At 34.8% G+C, this 21,280-nt stretch overlaps 1 protein-coding gene across 1 annotated transcript; it reads right to left on the bottom strand.

Annotated features, from left to right (window-relative positions):
* Positions 1–539: 539 nt before the first annotated feature.
* LOC147069924 (uncharacterized) lies at positions 540–7,061 on the bottom strand. The gene is made up of 4 exons (XM_085949884.1): positions 6,330–7,061; positions 4,870–5,157; positions 4,658–4,839; positions 540–573 (listed from the first exon to the last, which is right to left on the bottom strand). Exons 1-4 carry the CDS (start codon positions 7,059–7,061, stop codon positions 540–542), a joined length of 1,236 nt encoding a protein of 411 aa, XP_085806010.1.
* Between the last annotated feature and the right edge of the window lie 14,219 nt (positions 7,062–21,280).

The following is a 21,280-nucleotide window of genomic DNA, read 5'->3' as shown; positions in this document are numbered from 1 at the left end:
TGAAACCAAATAAATTTAAACAATCATTTATGTTTACTGGTAAATACCGCAGTTTTTTTGAGAGAAGACAAGAACAGATCAAAAGACAGCGTTAGGATCAAATTTTTACCAAAACTGTATTTAGTATTATTAAAATAAAATATTTTTTGTTAGTAGGTACGTGCTATTTTATTTATTTTATCTTTGATTGCGAACCAAAATTATTACCCTGGGTCGCAGATCAAAAAGGTTAAGAAACACTGACATAAAACGACAAATATCTTATGAAACAGTTTTTTAAGCTCGAGTTTTGTATGTGTAATTGGTATCATATTCATGTTGCCATATTGTATTGTGTTCAAAAAGTCTGTTCCATAAATAGTGCATAAGTACCAATTATTTTTATTTTACTGATAATTGTAGCAAAATTTTATCTCTCAATGGGATGATATGCTAGAGAGGTACATTTGTAAAAGATGGCTGCTTAATCGAAATAATAATAAGGCTTTTTGAATTATAAACAATTATTGTTTCTTTTACACTCCGTATTCATATGTTTCTTAAGCTGTAGCCAGACAAAGGGCAACAGTCACGCTGAAAGAAACATGATAAAACTGTCAATATAATCAAACAAATTTTACACAAAAAATGAAACCATTGACATAATAATGAAAATTAAAATTTGTTGTAACCCTCTGTAGTCAACGTGGTGTGTAACCTCGCATTAAATTCAGTTGGATATTCATTTTAACCGGCTCTCATATCTAAACTTGCCTCGTCTGCCACACAGCCATAAATCAAACCTTCCAAGAACATCGATCCGGTGTTGCATATGAAGACCGCTCACATCTACCTAGCGACAGTCACATGTAACCTTCGAAACGTATAGATAATTGAATGCGGCGATCGGCGAGCCGGTATAGGAATGACCAATTCGTAGTTGTTCGCATGCATCGTGGCGTCTTCGACTCACAGGCCGAGAAGCATGAAACTTGTCGATTGCAACAATAGATGTTTTTTTTCAAACTAAAAAGTCGCATTCGACCAATCTGCGGAGCTCCATTTGGCAACGTGTGTTTTGTGAATAACGATGACGTCACATCGACGTATTCGACACGTTTCAGTGAGACGAATTTTGATGTGAGAGTTGGCTTATTGCTTTAACATTCTCTATATTTTTTTATGTCGCATGGCTTTTATGACAACAACTGGGCAACATTACCCTAAGAAACATATTTTTTTGTTGAACAAAATTTGATCTATGCAGAGATTTTTTTATCTTTTGACATGACCACTTTTAAAAAACTTATTTTTTCGTATTGCTTCAATTTATCACACACACATAAATCCTATAAATATAAATTGGTAAATATATATATTTTATATTATCATGATATTGGACGGAATATCTGATTAGCGTTTTGTAAAATACAATCCTTAACACGTAACACAGCTAAAAAAGATTTTCTTAATTTTACAATCTGACCAATTAATATGTAAACATAAATAATTTTAACACTTTTTTCATGAAACATAATTATTGCTCAGATGATATTTTTACCAGACAATTAGGAAATGGGACAACTGGGCGCCAGGACAATTGGGCGCCGCACTGTCGAATGAAATAAATAGACGTTCATTATGATTTTATGCAGAAAGTAAACGAGGAATTTCAATCAGTTATTATCTGCTACTTAGCAATTTTAATTGACTTTGCTTTTAACATAATGTTTTTTATTTCAGATTAAAAATTATCATGCCTGAGGCTTTATATAAAAATAAAAGAACTCGATTCTCGTTGGAACTTAAACATAATATGCACAATTAAATCATTAATTACGTGTGCATATTTAAATTCTCACCAAGTATTAAATACTAATATATATTTTGAAACTACCTATAATTCACGAACGTCTATTTATTTTCGAATTTCATTCGATTGCGTGGCGCCCAGTTGTCCCGGCGCCGAGTCGTCCGAGACCGACAATTACATATCGTCACCTCAATACTACAACTAGATAACTTGATTCTAACTGTTTTTGAGATAGCTATTGAATATTATTCTACATTTCCTTCTCTACAAAATGATGAAACTAGGTAAGTCAGAATTTAATGAAAACTGTATTAATTTTGTGTTTGAAAATATTAGATTACTTTAAAACCATAAATGCATTAAATAAATAAAATAATATATCTACAATATTTTTTCATATAATTGAACATTATTTAATTGTTCCCAATCAGACAACCAATATTTTCTATTTTTTTTAAATAATTATTATAGCCTAGATTTATGTTAATCAAGTTTAAATTTCATTTTCCCAACAAGGACCAAAATATCAGAGTTATGTAGTTTGTTGTAGTATTGAGGTGACGATATTATTTTTTACTAATGTTGCTATTACACATTAAAAATATTACCCATAAAACAGCTGTACAACAATACACACATATTAAACTTGAGCTATGTTTTTGTAAATATGGTTTATTTTTAAAAGCAATTATTGAGCTCATTTTATTTTATATCCAAGGTTTATTTGAATCGATTTTGCAGTCAAGTTAGGTTGGTATTTCTGCATTTTTTTATTTCACACATCTGCACCCGATTCAATTTTATCTCAGATAACAACAACATATTAGGTACCTACTATCTATTAGGTATACATAGGTATTACCTTTCCGATAAAACAATTGATTAATAAATGATTTGAGCTTAGGCAAAACAACCTATTGAGCGTAAAATGGGTTTATAATCACAATCAGAATGTAATTAGTTGATACTAATTGAAGCCAAATATACAACGATGCACTTTATTTTTTAAATCCATGTAGGTATATGGATTTCACCAAGATTATTTATGCATTTCATTATTATCATATAGATTTTCTTTTTGTTTTATTAATGATATAATTCCTCTATGGATTCGTAACCATGATTATTGTAAGTTATATTATTATAAAATTCATGGATTGCAGTGGCGTAACAACTATTCTTTCTTAAATAGAATAATTTTATGTCGATTTCTGTTACAATGTGATCATATTTTTAGATTGCTCCGTTTATAAATAAAAACTTTTCGTTCTAGCCCCACTTCAAAACTGCCCTCACAACATAAATAACCTTGTCTTACATTTATATTAAAATGAAATTACGGTTGAGAAGTTGTTTGTTATCTAGGTATTAATGGTATGCGGTGTCTTTTGACATCAGGTATGCTCTTAAAAAAATCTGTATATATTGAAATACCTATAACCATATTTGTATTATTTCTACGAAATATTCGATGAAATATTTTCAAAACTAATATATATGATAATTTTATTAGTTTATAATGAAATTGGAGAAGAAAATACTACCAAATAGCAAGCCCCACACTACATCACATTTTCTATCATAGAGAGCAGTACTGGGTAGCTAGTATGTCATTAAATTTAGCCTCGTCCACAGCATTAATAGAACGCACGACACCAAAAATATTAATATCGGGTACGTGCTCAAATTTTTTTAACAACCTATAGCCGTTAGCCTTCTATGCGGCGAAACCGGTCCTGATAATGTTTCAATTACGTGAATTAAGCACTAAATATTGGTTTTATTTTAATTTATCATCATCATCGATATTGCAACATAGTGTAGATATTGGCTGTCTCCAGGAAACACCTCTACTCCCTGCTGTCTCCTCTCAGGGATGCTGTGTTTCGTTCTACATAGCCCAACTACTTGTGACCCTTGTTTTTTCTTCTGGTCATTTGAAAAGGAGTTTCTTTGGTCGTTGGATGTCTTCTATCTTTAAGGTTTCCCCAACGGAGTCACCCCACTTTAAAGAATCATTGTTAGATAGAAGGTTATTTTTCTTTTACGAGGGCAGAATCGAATTTCAACTGTGAGTACTAAACATAGAAGGCCGTCCTTGGCTTTAGTTCTTCACACTATGTTATTTTATAATCAAATTGAATTTTACAACTTTGTCTATACATTTTTTTGTTTTATTATCTCAGAGTAAAATATACCTGTCAGTATGTCGCGTATTTTATCTCATTTGTAAAAAAAGTGTAGTTTTAAAAATCGTTATATCTGATACGATAGACATCATAGGACGGATTATTAATAATTATTGTTTATAATGTTGAGCTAACTGGTTTGTTTCTATATCTCATGATTATTACCATGGTAACACAATAAGACGAAAATTGTATTGCTTCTCATAATTAATGTTATCTTGTAGGTATGACATGTAAAGATTATAAAATTATTTTAGTTTAGGCACACTGTTTTCAATTGTAAACATGATTATCTGAAGAAAAATAATATTAAATTAATAGTTTAGGCAATTAATTATTATTAAAAAAAAAAATATGCTAAAAATGACTAGAACCGTTAATCTACGATTTTTTTAGTTAACAAAAACTACTCCGAACTTGTGCAATAATTTCATACAACTTTGTACCTACCTCATTTGCAAAAAATAAGTACGTATTTAAAAAAAAAGTTACAACATCATCTCAAAATGAATTCCAAATCGTTTATCCATCGAGATATTACTTTTTTGTTTAACAAAATTTACCTTTTTTGTAAGACGCCGTTCTCAAACATTACTTTACGCATGCCTACCAACTTGTAAAGAGTGTTTGTAATAATGTAATCAGATGAAAATCATCGTGATTAAACACTACTTACTTCAAGTATGAATCAAGAAAGTTATCCAATAAATCCGGCTGAATGTCCTCCCAAGGGGCGGCCAGAAGAAGGGCGCCAAGCTCTGCCTCCAAGACTGGTTCCACGATGACGTTTGCGCCAATTTCATCATGAAGAGGACTCGAGAGATCAGGCTCCAACCCATCGAGACTAAAATCTGGCAACTGATTTGATAAGTCACAATCCATGGAGACGTCCATGGTCTTGACATTATCGAACATGTCACTTTGGAAGCTGTTATCTTCCTTGTCACAGCATAGCGAAGTTTCATTTCCGTGGTTGTTTTTATCGACATCATCGGTTTTTGGGAAAGTAGTCTTCTTCTTTGATGTCTTCGGAGAAGTCTGTGCTCTTTTGTACCTTCTGGAATCTTCTAGTCTCGCCAGGTCCAGCTTCCAGAATCCTCCTTTTCCTGGCTCCTGCTTTGCTCTGGCCACTTTGACGAATACTTTGTTTAGGGAGAGGTTGTGCCGTATTGAATTCTGAAAAGTATAACATAATGTATTATGATTTATCAAACCATATAAAAACTTAAATGAGAAGGCTCATTTTATCGTCTAATTCTAATATCTATTTACTTTACAATTTTGAATATGCCAGCATTATTTGGAGTCCTCATAGGTCCATCCACACAATTAAGTTGGATCTAGTCCACAATAGATTTCTTCGATTTCTCTACTTAAAAACATACGGGTTCTTTCCTTATGATAATGACAATAAAATGAATTTCCCGACTCGTTTTCTTCTGGGTATGCTATCAATGCAATCCCTGTCTATCCGAAGAGTGATTGTTCTTTTAAAGCATTTCTTTTTACTCCTTAGTGGGTTCATTTACAATCCGTATATACTGACAAATATTAATTTTTCATGTTCCCACCAATATCACTCGTAGCTCCACGGTCTTCAAGATACCTCGTCGCAGGACAGATGTTATGTTTCATGATGCTGTGTATCGTGCAATTAGCTTATTTGGTGGCACCATAAATGTTGATTTGTTTTTTATTAACTATATAATGTTTGTGGACGTATTAAATAGGCTAAATTTATAATTGTATAAATTATCATATTTCATTAATATTTACACATGCTGTCTTTTTATTGTTATTTGTAATTAAGATATTCTTATATATTTGTATTTATTATGTATTATGGCGCATTGGCCAATAGCTGTAATGCCGTAATACTCTTTTTAAAAATAAATAAATAAAATAAACCACCACATAGTGGAGGTTTGTATTAACAGATTTTTGATTTTACGAGAAATTACTCAACCTGTCCATACTCTGACTCATAAACAAATTGAAAAACAATATGTGTACTTGCCAGACTCAGGATTCGAACCTGGGACCCACGATTAGCAAATCAATAGGGGCATTAATTGAGGTTGAATTCTCGAGAAATAATCAGAAAAGGAAAATATCAAGAAATAAAATTTCTTATTTCTCGAAAAATCAACAATGAGAATTCAAGAAATTGTTACTAAGGGAACATAAAAAAGGGAATTTGAAACGGAAAAGGGTCGCTTCTTCTATTTTTTAATTAACAGAATTTACGACTTCGTATTTTAAAATAAGTGTTGAAACTCCAGCTGAAAAAGTGTAGGGAGCCATGCGTGTACACCAATTATTTTTAAATAGGTACTCTGTTATATTACCTGCCAACTCGGGTCTGCTGTCCTGTAGTATTTGAAGTTTTCTCGGATCCATGTGTAAATTGCAGACAACGTCATTTTGTTCCCGTTGTATCTCATTGCCAGACAAATCATAGTGCAATATGAGTACGGAGGCTTCTTCTCTCCGTTCGACTGATACTCCTCCAGATTCTCCAAGAAGTCTTCTTGGCATTTCATTATGGTCTGTTTCAGCTTGTGCAATCTCACGTTTTGGATTAGCGGTTTCGGGGGTGGTTTCCGAACTGCCGCTTTCACAGGCAATGCGGGGATTTCCATGATATTTGTTATGTTTTGTAACCAATTGAGATTGGTGAGATCTGTCTCATTCGAGTTATTGGCATCGCAGTTGTATGAATCGGTACTGCATTCATTAGAGGACGAAGGTGTATCAGGTAGAAAGTTTGTTTCATAATACTCCGGCGCTATTGTTTCATTTGCCGCGATTTCATCTGTGTATTCAAAACAGATTTTAGTATTGCCACACTGTTGGAAAAATTCCCCACATCTGAACGATTCTTCCAAGAACGTCTCTTCGATTACGGTCGCGTCTGAATCGTAAATGTGCAACTCCGGTACGTGAGAGATGTACTGGATCTCGATGGTGTGCGACGACTCAGGGACGAGGTGTGACGGCATCTCGCTGTGTTCTCCGCCGAGAACGCTGTCGTCTAACAGCTCCTCGGAGGTCGGCGACGAATTCGGCGTGATCAACATTGCGTGGCTATCAAAATGAGCACTCTATCATCTGAAATTCAATTCAAACAACTTTATCCACAAAGCAACGATTACCTCGAGTCAGACAAAGCGTGACATTAATTTATATCAACGTGCTTGAAGGTAATTCTATATTTAATAAAGAAAAACGATATAGTTTATAATTAAAATGAAAGGAAATATTCAAAATGCTTAGAGAACTCGGAATAAAATCAAAATCACGAATTATTTCATGTGAGAAAATAAGCGTAGTATGTTAATTCGCGTACTTCGCACAATGCGGATAATCGGTCACACATCGCGTTACCCCTCGTAAAGGGTTTGAATTGGGGTTAAAACATCACATTTCACGCTAAAACCGCTCTGGTTCGATGACGAAACAGTTATTTCAGTCGATGATGGCGCAGGTTGGTGGTTTGGTTTACCTTTTGCAATTTCGACGGCGGTGTTGGGCGGCGTGGTCGAGAACGTCCAGCGCTTGCGGGCGGGCGACTGGACCCGATCGATTCCCGCGGACAGAGGGCGATCGCTGACCACCCCCTGCACCTGTACAAACACCCCCTGATTCCGCCACCTGCCCTCCCAAGGGGTGCAAAACTTTCACCGGTCAATTTTTATACCACCGCACTTGCACTGCACGTCAGAACAGAGAAAATTCACCACTCTGAATCCGGACTAACCACTATTCTATTAAATTTCCAATGTTTTTTTTTAATTAACTATAACAATATAATTATTATTGTTTTAATTAAGACAATATTTTTTATTAAACGTTGTATTTTAAACAAAATTTCACTGAGTAGTATAAATCAAAAAAACACAGAAGAGATTATTGTGCAATTAGGTACTTTAGTTCTATAAAAATTGTGCAATTTTCAGTAGGTTATCTGTGAAATTTAATCTAAAACGAGGAAAACTGTTTATTGATTTTTTTCAACAGAAGTTTGTCAACAGACAATCCTTATCAAATTCTCTTAAATATTTAAGTCCTGCTGCGTCCCTAACAACCAATGTTTTATTACAGACGCTAATATTACATATTATTATCATATTTTATAACAAACCTTTTAAAATTATTATTCACAACAAAACTTCACGAATAAAAACCTTTTATTTTCACACAAGATTATAATATTATGAATTGTATCAAAGTCTCTTCTTTTTAGTTGAACACAATATTGTTTGAGTATAAATATATAAATGCAATACAAAATAATAATACTTATTATGTTATTAATATTAAATTCAAGTCACACCACCATCGACACAATTCATTTAACAGTGAATTCATAAAACAATGATTTCAAAGCCCCCAAAATGACGTCTACCGAACAAAAGCGCGGGAAAGCATGCGGCAATTTTCACATCCCGGATATTAAATTTTCATTTTATGGAAACTCAATCATTGCGGAACGTTTTGACTTATAACTGTGGAACATTTAATTCAGTTTCGTAAATAATTCTTATTAAGTTTATCCCCAAGTACCTCTCGGTTACTTGTCGAACCACGAATGAATGGAAGTTATTTTAGGTACTCATTGTTGGCGGATATATTCAAACTGCGGGGCAGTTTATTATTTTGGTACGCCAGTGGCGAATGCAGGATTTTTTTGCATAAAATATATATATTAGTGGATTAATAAGGGGTATTTTATGTTTATACCTATGTAATATTTTCATTATGGCAATCATTACCTACACCTTAAATCTTACACTAATTATTACACCTTGGTACATAGTAAATTCACAAACAAATCTACACTACAGATCTCTTATTAGAGAAGAAGGGAATAAGGGCTTAAACCCCAGGTGCCCCATAACCTAGGATTATACAAAGTCAAGTCACGTAAAATTCTAATTATGAAATACATTATTTCGATATTCATATTTCGATGTTGTATTAGGATTATTTTTCTAAAGTTTTTTTTTAAATGTTCATTTTATTATTTATGTTTATCCTGGAAACCTTCCCCACTTAATAAAGAAATAATAAGTAATATGCAGTAGTTTTAATTAACTTTTTATCAATCATGCAGTGGATAACAGCTGGACAGCAGAATGAGCATGAATGCAGTCATACAGAGATACCCAAAAAGCTCTGAACGACTAAAGTGATGTAGGTACTAAAATTCGTTGGATGGACGAACTCATTAAGTTTAACGAAAGTACGTGCCAGCGAAAAACTAGAAACCGAGAGTATACCTTCATCCAAAAGTGCATTGATCTCTGTTGATAGTAATGAAAGCTTAAGTATGTTTAAGGTGTCAAAAAAATCCAAATCGTTGTGCTACACGTATTTGGCTCTTCTCTCTCAAAAATTTTCACATAAAATATCTTTAGATAAGATAGGTACTATAATACACTGATGCACACTGAACACGAAATTAGAGCTTATATATATAACATCGTTATGGGGAGCTTATCAGTACCACTTGTGGCAGTTTGTGTCTGTACTTAGCAATGTACCTACCTAATTAATTGTTGAAAAATATCCATATTTATTATAATTTGTTCTGTAAATATTTAAAAATATGACTAATCCCAACGAATAGAATCACTTGAAACGGGCACCTTTTGAGTCTTGTGGTATGGACGGTCCAATGAGTTTTTCGCTGCGTTTATGGAGACATTCTTACAAACGAAAATTGTATATTGCCCACCTTCAGTTTGGGCAAACCAGGGCTCGAAATGGACCGGAACGCACCGGAGCGCCGTTGCTGTTCGTGAAATTGGTAAAATTGCCGCTCCGTCTCGTGGAATAAATAATTTAACCGTCTGAGCTGGATAGGCCATACCTATAATAGAAAATCTAACACACTTATTTTTATGAAAAAAAACACATAACCTTTGATAACTTTACTGTGTAAAAATATTCAGAAAACTGTCGAGCGCTCCGGTTCGTAAATTTTTCCATTTCAGGGCAAACCCGATATAAAATCTCATTGGCTGAAAACCACTTCTTACTAATCAGGCGACATTTCATTGGTTGCATACCGTTTAATACCAATACATTACCAATGAATGGCTCCAACAACATTACGGACTATCAGAAAATGTATATGCATCAAATCTATGTGAATTCAGCTATATCGACTGCTTAATCTGCAGCTAACTGCACTTTTCACCAAATGCAAAAACGTATGACGTTTTCTATGCTCACATAAAAATTTAAACTCCTAAACCTATAAATAAATGCGTTATCGTTCTTCACACAAAACAGCCAACTGCATGTGCAAAATTTGCAATATCGTAAATGGAACAACTCCGCTCTTTATATATAAAAGGGAAGCTAAAATAGTGTATTAATTCATACTGCAGCTTATTAGTAAAATTGTCTATTTTTGGAATTATTAAATTCCCTTCGATAGTTAAATTATTAAGTTTTTTTCTCCAGGGAACTCAGAAATATTGGGAACTGAAATACCTAACGGGTAAGGAGTTGCAGGTAACTGACCTTGAGTAAGGAAGAATCCGGGAATAAGCTTGAACACGTGTCAAGAATACGTCATACGTCGAATACTGACACCTTCTCTCGGTTTATGCATTTACGCTCATTTAATATTGATGTATTATACCTACCTACGGAGGGCACTCACACATTCAAAACCCTACATCAATATGTGGTGTATTGAATATATATAGCCTTATCTGTTCTATGTTTTTCTCCTTCCTGAGCAATTTTCCCAAATGGAGTTAGCCTGTTTGCAGATTAAACAGTCGATATAGTAAAACAATGGGACGGCCACTGTTTCATGAAATTTAAGTTAAAAATTTACTAGTCCTCGAATGCGGCTCTGCACAAGCAGCGGGGTTGGTTGGTCTATCGCAGGTGGTTGAAGTAACACACAGGTGCCGGTCGTACCTTCACCGCGCATAGCGGCGCGGGCCCGCAGATCGATATTCCCGCCTTTATGTTATTCCTATTTCAAATAATAATAAAAAACGAACAAGTTTGCCGCCGAAGGGGGGCGTTATCAGGTTGACAGAGTATGGGGGCGTCATTTTTTACCGATAATTTTAATACGATCGGAAGACGCGCGTCGTTTGCGAGAGTGTTAAACGGAAATGAGTGGAACGGCGCGTTGCAATATTTAAATCTACCTACCTAGTACATATGTATTATTAAACTAGGTATTTAACACAGTAATAATATAATGTAATACTTATTACCACAGAACAGATTAATAAATATAATTCAGATATACTAGGTAGGTATATATTTTTTATAAGAAATTTGGTAATTTCACTTTCGGATTGCTTATCTACTGGAAATCAGAAAGAAACTCACATTACATTACACATATTATTTGATAGCTATGTAAGAATTTTAAAATAATTATTGATTGACCAATAGTAAATTATATGATTAATAAATTAATTATGTGGGCAATTTCCAGTGACGTCCCTAAGCAAAGTGCAGTCCTTAAGCAAACCTAGAATGAGAACTTCCCCTTTAATGTTTACTAACAATGTTAGTTATGTATCTACACAGAACAGATTAATAAATTAAATATAACTCCGATAGGCTATATTTCAATACACTATATTTTGAAGAAGGGTTTTGAATGTGTGAGTGTCTTCCGAAAATGAAACACATTATAGTCGTGCAATATTGTGTGCTGCAACCTTCAAATACACCAATATTGAATGAGCGTGAGTGCATAAACCGAGAACACGTCTTGTCAGAACGAAGGACAAGCTTAGAATTGCGTATACTCCCATATTTTTCCACACTCGAGATCGGTTGTCTGTCACTAGACACCCGTTAGATATTTCAGTTCCTATTAATTCTGTATTCCCTGATTATTACACATAATGTCCGGTTTTGTCGGCTTCAATGGGATATTCTCAACTATGATTGATATAAAATTATGCGGAATAAGTATTATGACTTTATATGATTTGACGCCAGGACAACTGGACGACGGATATCTGGGCGCCGCATAGATAAATGAAATGCACCGGAAAAATACACGTAAGATACGAATAAATAGACAGGCAGGTCTAATATAAAGTACCTACCTATCTATTTACCGATTATAAAACTCAACTCTACAATAGTATGTATGAATGCACTGTTTCTAAATAAAAAAGAAAATGGCATCCTAAGGTTGATGTCTTGCTTTGATTTTTCGTAATTATACATCCACATACATATATTATTATATATATATACAGGGCTCGAAATGTACCGGAGCGCCGTTCCGGTTCATGAAATCTGCAAAATTATCGCTCCGTCTCGTGTAAAATAAATTAATTTAACCAGTTAAACTTGATAGGCCATATAACAAAAAATCTAACGCACATAAAATCAGATAACAATATTAATATTTTCAGAAAATAAACCAGCGCTCCGGTTCGTAAAATTTTCCAGTTCGAGAGCTGTATTTATACATATTACTTGAGTGCGTGGAAATATAGGTAAGTATGGTTCTGCATCGCGCTCCTAAACTTAATATCGCCCCTAAGAATGCCGTTCCCTTAAATTCTTATTTAAAATTGTCTGTTAATTGATTATGTTCCTTATTTCAGTTTTAATTTTCGGCTATCTTAACATTCACATTTTTTTATACATACATACAATTTACTGGGAATTAGAGCATTTCCACGAAACCTATTCTCAAACAGTGATGGTTTTAGGTACATTGAGGTCAGTGGCGTTGCCATTTTTGGGGTCACCCTTATCAAAAGTTTGTATGTGTAATAAACCACATTACAATAGGTATGTCATCATCATCATCAGCATGAATCTATCCACTGCTGGATGAAGGCCTCTTCAAGCTGCTTCCACTTTTGTGCGTTGCATTGCCACGTACTTCCGCAGAATTTTATCATTTCATCGATCCAGCGGCCTCTAGGTCTACCTTGCGGACGTTTTGTACCTCTTGGATACCACTGAATGACTAAATTCGTCCAACGATTGTCTCTTCATATGTCCAGGTGTCAATAGGTATGTATTAGGTACAATAGTCTGATATTAAAATACAATAATAGTGATGTTTTCATGGTTTTTTATACTACGATTATTTTTTTAAACTAAGATGTCGATACGTTATAATAAAGTAACATCATCGTTTGCTTCGTGGAACCACTGCTTTTAAAAGTTGTAATAATAATTGCATTCGTTCCTTCATTCGCCGCCCTTTATAATCTACCGGGGCGTTACTGTACACGTGGGTTTTCATTTAATTGCCATCAAGCATCCTCAGTAAATGAATATTTTTTCTTTTCCATTTTCTAATCATATGGCGATGTAGATAATATGAACATACATAAACTAAACGCAGTTGCAGCATGTCCCCGAGTGTAGAAGAAGAAGAAAGTATAGTGTAGAATTGTGTCAGATTCTTGTTGCAGCGTAGGCGACTCATTTAGGTATTGGTTTCGATACTTTCAAATGACACTAACACGGTTCCAAAGTAATTCGTCGTGGCCGCAATTCCAAAAGAATGTGTCCTTCCTCTACCTACCTAATGAAATAGTTAAAAGCTTTCCACGAGCAACAATTAAGACTGGGAAATTTCACGTACCTACGTTCAATTATTATTCCTATACAAATATTAAATTTGCTGGTGTGAAAACGTGAAAAGCATTATTGTTAAATACGTGTCACATGTATCTAAATAAATAATATCAACTTTTCCAAACCAAATGGCCGTTAGTGACAAATCATCACTATTCAGGAGAGCAAAAAGAATAAAAAATACCATGTTAATGAGAACTTCTTTCTTAGTATTGGAGTTTTTTGTCTTTCATTTATGGTAGAATAATATTATTATTTTAGAGTAAGTAGTGTTAATTTATTTATTTATTTGCAATTAGAATTTTTAAATCACTTAATTTCTTTTGGCTGTCCAAGAAAAAATACAAAGTTCACAAAGAAAACACCGAATTGTTTTTTTCCATTATTTTATTCATGTTTTTGTTTGTATTTCTGTTATGTTTTATTTGTTTATTATAATCATTTTAATTTTGGTACGTTACGTTAGTGGTAGGTATCTACGTTTATTCTTATTGACTTTCTGTATGGTCATCACTTACGCCCGAATTGGAAAATCGTAACTCTAAACGCCCCTTTGAAAGGCTGTAGATATTTTTTTGTAAACCTAACCTAATAACATTTAATTCAAAATCACCAAAATGTTACTTACACCCTTTTGGCATGGAGCAGTCGATATTAAATACCATGAACAAAACCATTATGTATATTGTATTTTCTTCTCTCTCTCTGGGGCTCAAAATGCTGGTTGCCTCGGGCCTCACGCTTTCTCTGAACGTCCTGGTTACCACCTAGTATATCTTGTGAAAGATCAATTTTATTTGAGTCATTTTATCTCCGAGGATTGTATTATAACTTATGCATTGAGTTGCTAGGGGTAGTCCATAAAATCAAGACAACGTAAGTGAAGGCTACATTTTAATATGTCAATCATTTAGATCGTGACCTGTAAATTACAGAAACTGGTACTAATTACTTACCGCCCATGTGATAGCTATCGCCGCCAAGGCTATTCCGATGCTAATTGGAAAAGCTTGCATCAGTAAGATTTGAAAGTTATCATCGCAATCCGCCAATTTCAACTAATAAAGTAATTAATTTTCTATCTTCGAAACATAATATTTAAGCCATTCAATTCAATTCAATTTATTTTTTAACATATTGTAGACATTACAAATTATAAATTTAAGACGTTCACAACATGACACGAAACATAAAGAAGGAAAAAAAAGTAATAAAAACGATATAAATGAAAATATAAAAAGAGAACATAATATTATAAACATACAAAAGCAGTGAAAATACAATTACACATCTATTATAGAAGTTCAAAGAAATACACCGAGTTTGCTAAGGAAACCCTATATAAGAATTTATAAAATAGCGTCCACCTAAATTCTCCCTCACGCAAGTGGAATATATCAACACCCGAAGCAATTTATTTGAACATTGTTATCACCTTGCCAATAATTGGCATTACCAGTGGCAGGTTGGTTCTGCACCGTGGGAAAATAAACAACTGATGCTCTCTATTGCTAATAATAATATAGTTATCAGGGACACACAGGTCAACACTGCCCAGAATGGCAGAGTTCTCATTTATATCTAGTATGAGTCATTCACAACATAACATCAAATAATATACATCTAAAGTAGAGGTTGTGATTTCTCGATTTATTTCGATTCCGAGATTCGAGAATAAAATTCAGGAATATCTGATTCCACAAGAATTTGAGCGATTGATTATACTTATACAGTTTTTTAGCTTTTTTTCGGTTATCTGCACAGCTAATGTTTCCGCTTACGTCAATTTTGCAGGGGATTTTTAGTTGGTGTAGTACAACTCTTCTCTCTTCAATCTCATTAACAATTATTTCTCGAGAAATACGAGATTTCTAATGGAGTTCTTTCTACAACGTAACTGTCAGTTCAATGTATATAAATCATATCTACGTATTTTAGTCTAGTTTTTTTTTTAAATATGTTTTTATCATCAAATAAAAATACCTATTAGGGGATTTTTTTAATGATATAAGGGGGTCGGCAGGATATTTTTGAGGGAGGCTTCAGAATTTGAAGTTCCGTTACTGTGGTAGGTACTTTCTACGAAACGTCTGACCCACCTGTTTCATGGAAAACTACCACTGACCACATACATAATATATATAAGTATTTATGCGTGAGAAAAGATTAGCACGTGTAATTGCATTCTACGAAAAATTATAATTGGCATATGCAAGTAGGTACCTACCTACCTACATACATAAATCAAAACTGAGCAATACTAATTTTGAAACGATTTACCCAACTTGGTCACTGGATAGGCTCTTCGATTGTTGTAGATAACATGATTTTTAAAGTGAAATATGTTTTATAAACATTTCGTTTCTCACTCATTTCTAGCCTAGATTGGACTCTCTGGCATTGTTGCCAATTAACAAACTAATGGATATTGCCTGTCGTTATTTTAATGCTTATTAATTTTATTCTTGAGTTACTTGAGTGGCCATGTTGGTAGGTACGTACCCGTCATATCTCTTTAATTCGGTTGGCGCTAAATTGGAATACCTGGGAACAGCTGTTTTTATGTCACGGTTTTGTGATCATACCGCCTGATGTCTTTCCTGCATGAGGGCTGTATAGGGTGACCGAAAAGTGATAGTGTACCTACTGTCTCAATTCTTTTGTTCATGAATAGCAAAACGTGAATAGGTACAGTAAACAATGTTCAGTTCGATAAGGAATATAAATTACTACTATTATTATAATATGTAGGCAGTGATACATTTATGGAACGGTATCTTGACGGTGTCTGTTTATTATGAGAAAGCGGTGTAAGACGGTTCCAGGAAGCATACATCGTCTGACGGAGAACGGTGTTTATTCAAGAAAATAACAATGTCCCCGTGATACGGTTATAGTTAAAAAAGGTGTCGACAAGACAGCCAGGTAACTGGCAGGATCCAAATGGCGAGTGTCCGCCGTTTCCGTCACTACATAGGATGGCACGGCCTTGTACATATCGCCTGCCTTCCCGGAATTTGGCTAGCCTCACTGTCAGCAGATAATCGGGTTTACAATTTTTAATGATAACTTTTGAGAGTATATTCCGTGGAGTCGATATTTTTTCGATCTGTGTGTGTAGTCTTTTCATGTATCCATTATGTATAGTAGAATAATCTATTGACTTTAAAATATAATATATGAGAACATAAATAACAGGACGGGCGGACTTGAATCTATTGAATCTAGGCATGTCACTTGGTAGCTCTGTCTTGCCATGTTCCAAGATTTGAAAAACTGCGTGAAGAAAAGCGGGCTCACCCATCCAACTAATTGGTATTTTTAGGGCGCCGTGAAAAAATCTTTAGACACGAAGAGCACACGCGTCTCGAGACAAAAAAGACCGTTTATATGCGCGTTAGACAATGGTGTTGACTACTAATAATAAGGTTATAATATTATATTATGAAAGTAGGTATATCACATGGGGGGGGCTGACAGAGCTCTGGCCTGGGGTGCCTAGCTTAGGAGGGACCCGGCATGATGGGTCGACCAGATCAGTGAGATAAACACACATTAAAAAGTGGCTCTAATAGTAAAAAAGTCGATAATGTGTGGTTATGTTATACAATGCATGATTATTGTACTTATGTCAATACTCGACAACTCCATAATTCACGTAGGTATAGATGGTTTCAAAAATACAAAAATCGCTAAATTATTTTACCTTGAACACCATTTGGAAAATGCTGCTTGTCACATTGCCTTTAACCTTAGCGATAGGTAGGGAGGGGCGCCACAGATTCTAGCCTCATGATTATATATTATGATTATATAAGTATCGTATTGTTGTGGAATTATATTTGAATAAAATAGAACGCAGGTTTCTTAATGTAGTATATTGTAGGTAAGTAGGTATGTCATTTTATTATATTCCCTATTTTTATAATTGAAATATTATTTTCGGACCAACCTGTAGACGCGAGAGTGGCGTAATTATTTTTACGGGAAACTCTGTTAAAATGAAATAATTTACCATCAGGTAAAAAAAATTAAAACACTTCCGTTCACCTTGAACCAGCCGTCATTGGCAAAAGTTTTTTTTATCTAGGTGGGTTCTTACCTAATAATATGTATTGTTTATTTCACCTATGTGTACAACATACCTAATAAATAGTAATTATTAAAGCTCCTAGGTACCTACTCATACTAGGAAATGGGGCGACGGCGGTCAGAATAATAAATTTCTTCTGCATAGGTAATAAATTAATGATATAATCATTAATATTCTTTTTTCAGCATAGACAACCCCAGCAGAACATAGGCCTCCCCCATTTCCTTCCAAGTTCCACTGCTTCTGTACTCCTATACTCTCCGCATTCCACTCAGTCTGATGAGTGACGGGTCTTATTATAACATGTCATCCGTGTACCCACGCATTAGCCAGCTCTCATATCTAAACTCGCCTCGTCTACCGCACAGCCATAAATCAAATTCTAGTAACGTCGATTCGATGTTACATATTATGAAGACCGCGCACACCTACCTAGCGACAGTCGCGCGTAACCTCTCGGAACTCGAAACCAATCCGTAGATGTCCGTATGCGTTCTGGCAATAAAATAAAAATAAAATACACCAAAATAGTATGTATGTATTTTCTTACAATTATTATCAAATCCAATCAAATCAAATTTATTTATTTTACACAATGAACATAACAAATTACAAATTCAAAGCGTTCACGACATGACATAAAATAAGTGTTGACAATTTTTAAAATTAAAATACAGAGAGATGTGACTTAATAATACAATAAGTAATAAAATTAGAAACAAAATAAGAAAAGAAATAAAATAAAGCAACAAAAATAAAAGTAGATGGAAGCACACAGGGTGAACTATCGATAGAACCTATCTTAAAAACTTATAAAACAACGTCCACTTAAATTCACCCTCACGTAAGTGGAATATATCAATATCCGAAGCGATTTCATTAAACATGGTTATTGCCCTCCCAATTGGCATCACTAATGGCAGGTTAGTTCTGCACCTTGAGAGAACAAACAACGGATGCCCTCGATTCCTAAGGTATCAGAGACACACAAGCCAACACCACCAAGAATGACAGAGTTCACATTTACACCGCGTGACAAAATATGTAGCTAAATAAAGATCCCTTCTAATTTTAAGCTACAGTATGTAAGCATACCTAAGAGAAAGTCAGTCGGATAGAGCCACGGATAATATCCATACAGCCGAAAGTAGAGAAGTAAAAATTTTTTTTGGACTCTCTCCACCATAAGGCCGTACTTCAGCTGATGCGGCGCCCAAACGATATACCCACTCTCAAGTCTGCTTCTAACTAAGCAGTTATAGAGAATTTTTAGTACCGTAAAATCCGAAAAGACCCGGGAAGTACGCACTGAGCACATTGAGTACCTACTAAATATTACCAACACCCTTTCATAACAAAATCCCTGCAAATTATATCAAACAGACCTATAACGTCATCATACAAATATAATATACACAACAGTGGCGAAGGGTGGAGGTAGGCTGTTAATATCCGCCATAAATAATGCACACGTATGACTAACAAAGTTTAATGTGCACTATTTATGACGGATCTTAACAGTCTACCTCCACCCTTCGCTACTGATACACAACTCAAACAATAAATTACTAATATTATACTGTGTCAAACATTATTTTTAATATATATAGTTCGCGAAATGGGACAGAAAGGAAAGAATATACCTAATATAAGTAGGTAGGTATAGATATGTTTTATATTTTTATTTTTCAATATAATCTCCTCAGTCTTGAATACACTTCTTAGATCTATCGATTAATTTTTCTAAACCTTCATAAAAATAATTTTCCGATTTGTCTTCAAAATGCCCTTCACGGCTGCCTGTAGGGACTCATCATCAAAATGTTTTCCACACAAGTCTTTCTTCAAATTTGGAAACAGGTCGTGTCAGATCAGGACTAGGTATAAGATGGGTGAGGAAATTCCTGGAAGCCGCATTTTCTCATAGCAGCCATTGCAATTTAAGCCTTGTGAACCTGAAGTAAGAACACGCTTTTTGTTAATTTCCCCCTCCTTTTTAGATAAATTCTTTTAAGCGACTTATTAGCGTAGTACTGTGGTGTTGGTGCCTTTTGGTTTATAATCTATTAACAAGATTCCTTGTGAATCCCAAAACACTATTGCCATCATCAACCCAGCCGATGGTACGACATTAAACTTCTTGTGGGCAGAACCACCCTTTTTATGCCACTGCATGGACTCTAGTTTTGACTCAGGGTCATAATGATCAACCCACGTATCATCTCCCGTAAATTTGTTGATTAGTTCGTCTTGATTGACGCCAGACAGCTTTAAAAACTGTTTAGAATATCCCAAACGGTAACTTTTTTGATGTGGCATAAGCATTCGTAGCACCCATCTTGCGCTTACCTCTGACATCCCAAGGTTTTCGTGTATGATTCTGGAAATTGTTATTTTGGATAGATTGAACCTTTCTGCGATTTCGATTAGTTTTAGTCGACACTCGACCATTTTCCATAAGGGTATCTTCGTTTTTTAATACCATTCCACGTGTAGCGACGACATTTTCCCTTCTACAACAGTCATCATCTTCTAATGACTCTCTACCTTGTTTAAATAAACGTGACCATTTTTTAAATCATGGTTTTACCACAACAAAGAGTGCCAATTTAATTTCATTTCGTTTTGGGTGGTTTTCACACTTTTCCCCTGTTTTGTGAGGAATTTAATTACTGCACAGGCTCAATATTTGACATTTTTTAAATTATCATAGACTTTCATTTGTTCTTTTGAATATTGGAAGCGATTTAATGGAACAATCAACTTGAAATTGCACAAGTATACCTGAAAAGGATTATTAACGATAAAAAAAATATTTTAACCTTAATACTTGCCACTTTCATCACCATTCCGCGAACGTGGGTATGGAACTCCCCTCGTACCTACATTGATAGATGGGATTAATGGTGTTTATGTTATTATTTATCTTTTATCGTGGGGGTTCTTAAAATCAGTCAATGATTAGTGTCACAGTCCCTAAGCACGTCACTGGTAGAATGGTGTCAGATTTTTCTGTGGTGGCCCCACGGTGGCCGCGCGGCATAAGCGTTGGACTATCATGCCGTGGGTCCCAGGTTCGAATCCTGGGTCTGGCAAGTACACATATTGTTTTTCAATATGTGTGAGTCAGGGTACGGACCTAATAGGTTGAGCAAGTGGCTGACATCCGTTTCTCGTAAAAACAAAATCTGTTAATACAAACCTCTACTCTGTGGAGGCCCATATGATCCTATTAGGATCGGACATGGTCGAAGAAGAAGAAGTTGGCGACTTATTTGGGTGTTGGCATAGCTGTATTAAAAGTAAAGATAGGCAACGATTTGGCTTCCTCATACAACTGAATGAAGCATGCCGACAACAGCCGATAACTCACGAGAAATGGCGACGCGATAAAAAAAATGCAGGGCATCACGAAGGATTTACTTTGGTCATTATAACGTACCCATATAATATAATGTTAACGTGGAAATTTTGCCGCAAATTGATTACCAACCTGTTTCACCATACTTGCCGGCTTCACCATACTTTCATTTACCATGCCGCCCCTAGGGTGTTGGTATCGTTACTTCCAAATGACAGTAAATCGTTCGAAAATGGTTTCGT

Source organism: Rhyacophila brunnea, unplaced genomic scaffold, assembly GCF_057557595.1.
Source record: "Rhyacophila brunnea isolate RB1 unplaced genomic scaffold, BYU_Rbru_1.0 scaffold_22, whole genome shotgun sequence".
In the NCBI taxonomy this organism is placed as follows: Eukaryota; Metazoa; Arthropoda; class Insecta; order Trichoptera; family Rhyacophilidae; genus Rhyacophila; species Rhyacophila brunnea.
Note: the sequence above shows the minus strand (reverse complement) of the source record. Positions and strands in the feature narration are given on the sequence as shown.

Coding starts and splice junctions, on each gene's coding strand:
- LOC147069924 (XM_085949884.1), bottom strand. CDS start 7,061: ATGTTGATCACGCCGAATTCGTCGCCGACCTCCGAGGAGCTGTTAGAC. Junction 5,158..6,329: donor CAGCAGACCCGAGTTGGCAG/GTAATATAACAG, acceptor TATACTTTTCAG/AATTCAATACGGCACAACCT. Junction 574..4,657: donor TTTCTTGATTCATACTTGAA/GTAAGTAGTGTT, acceptor TGTTTCTTTCAG/CGTGACTGTTGCCCTTTGTC.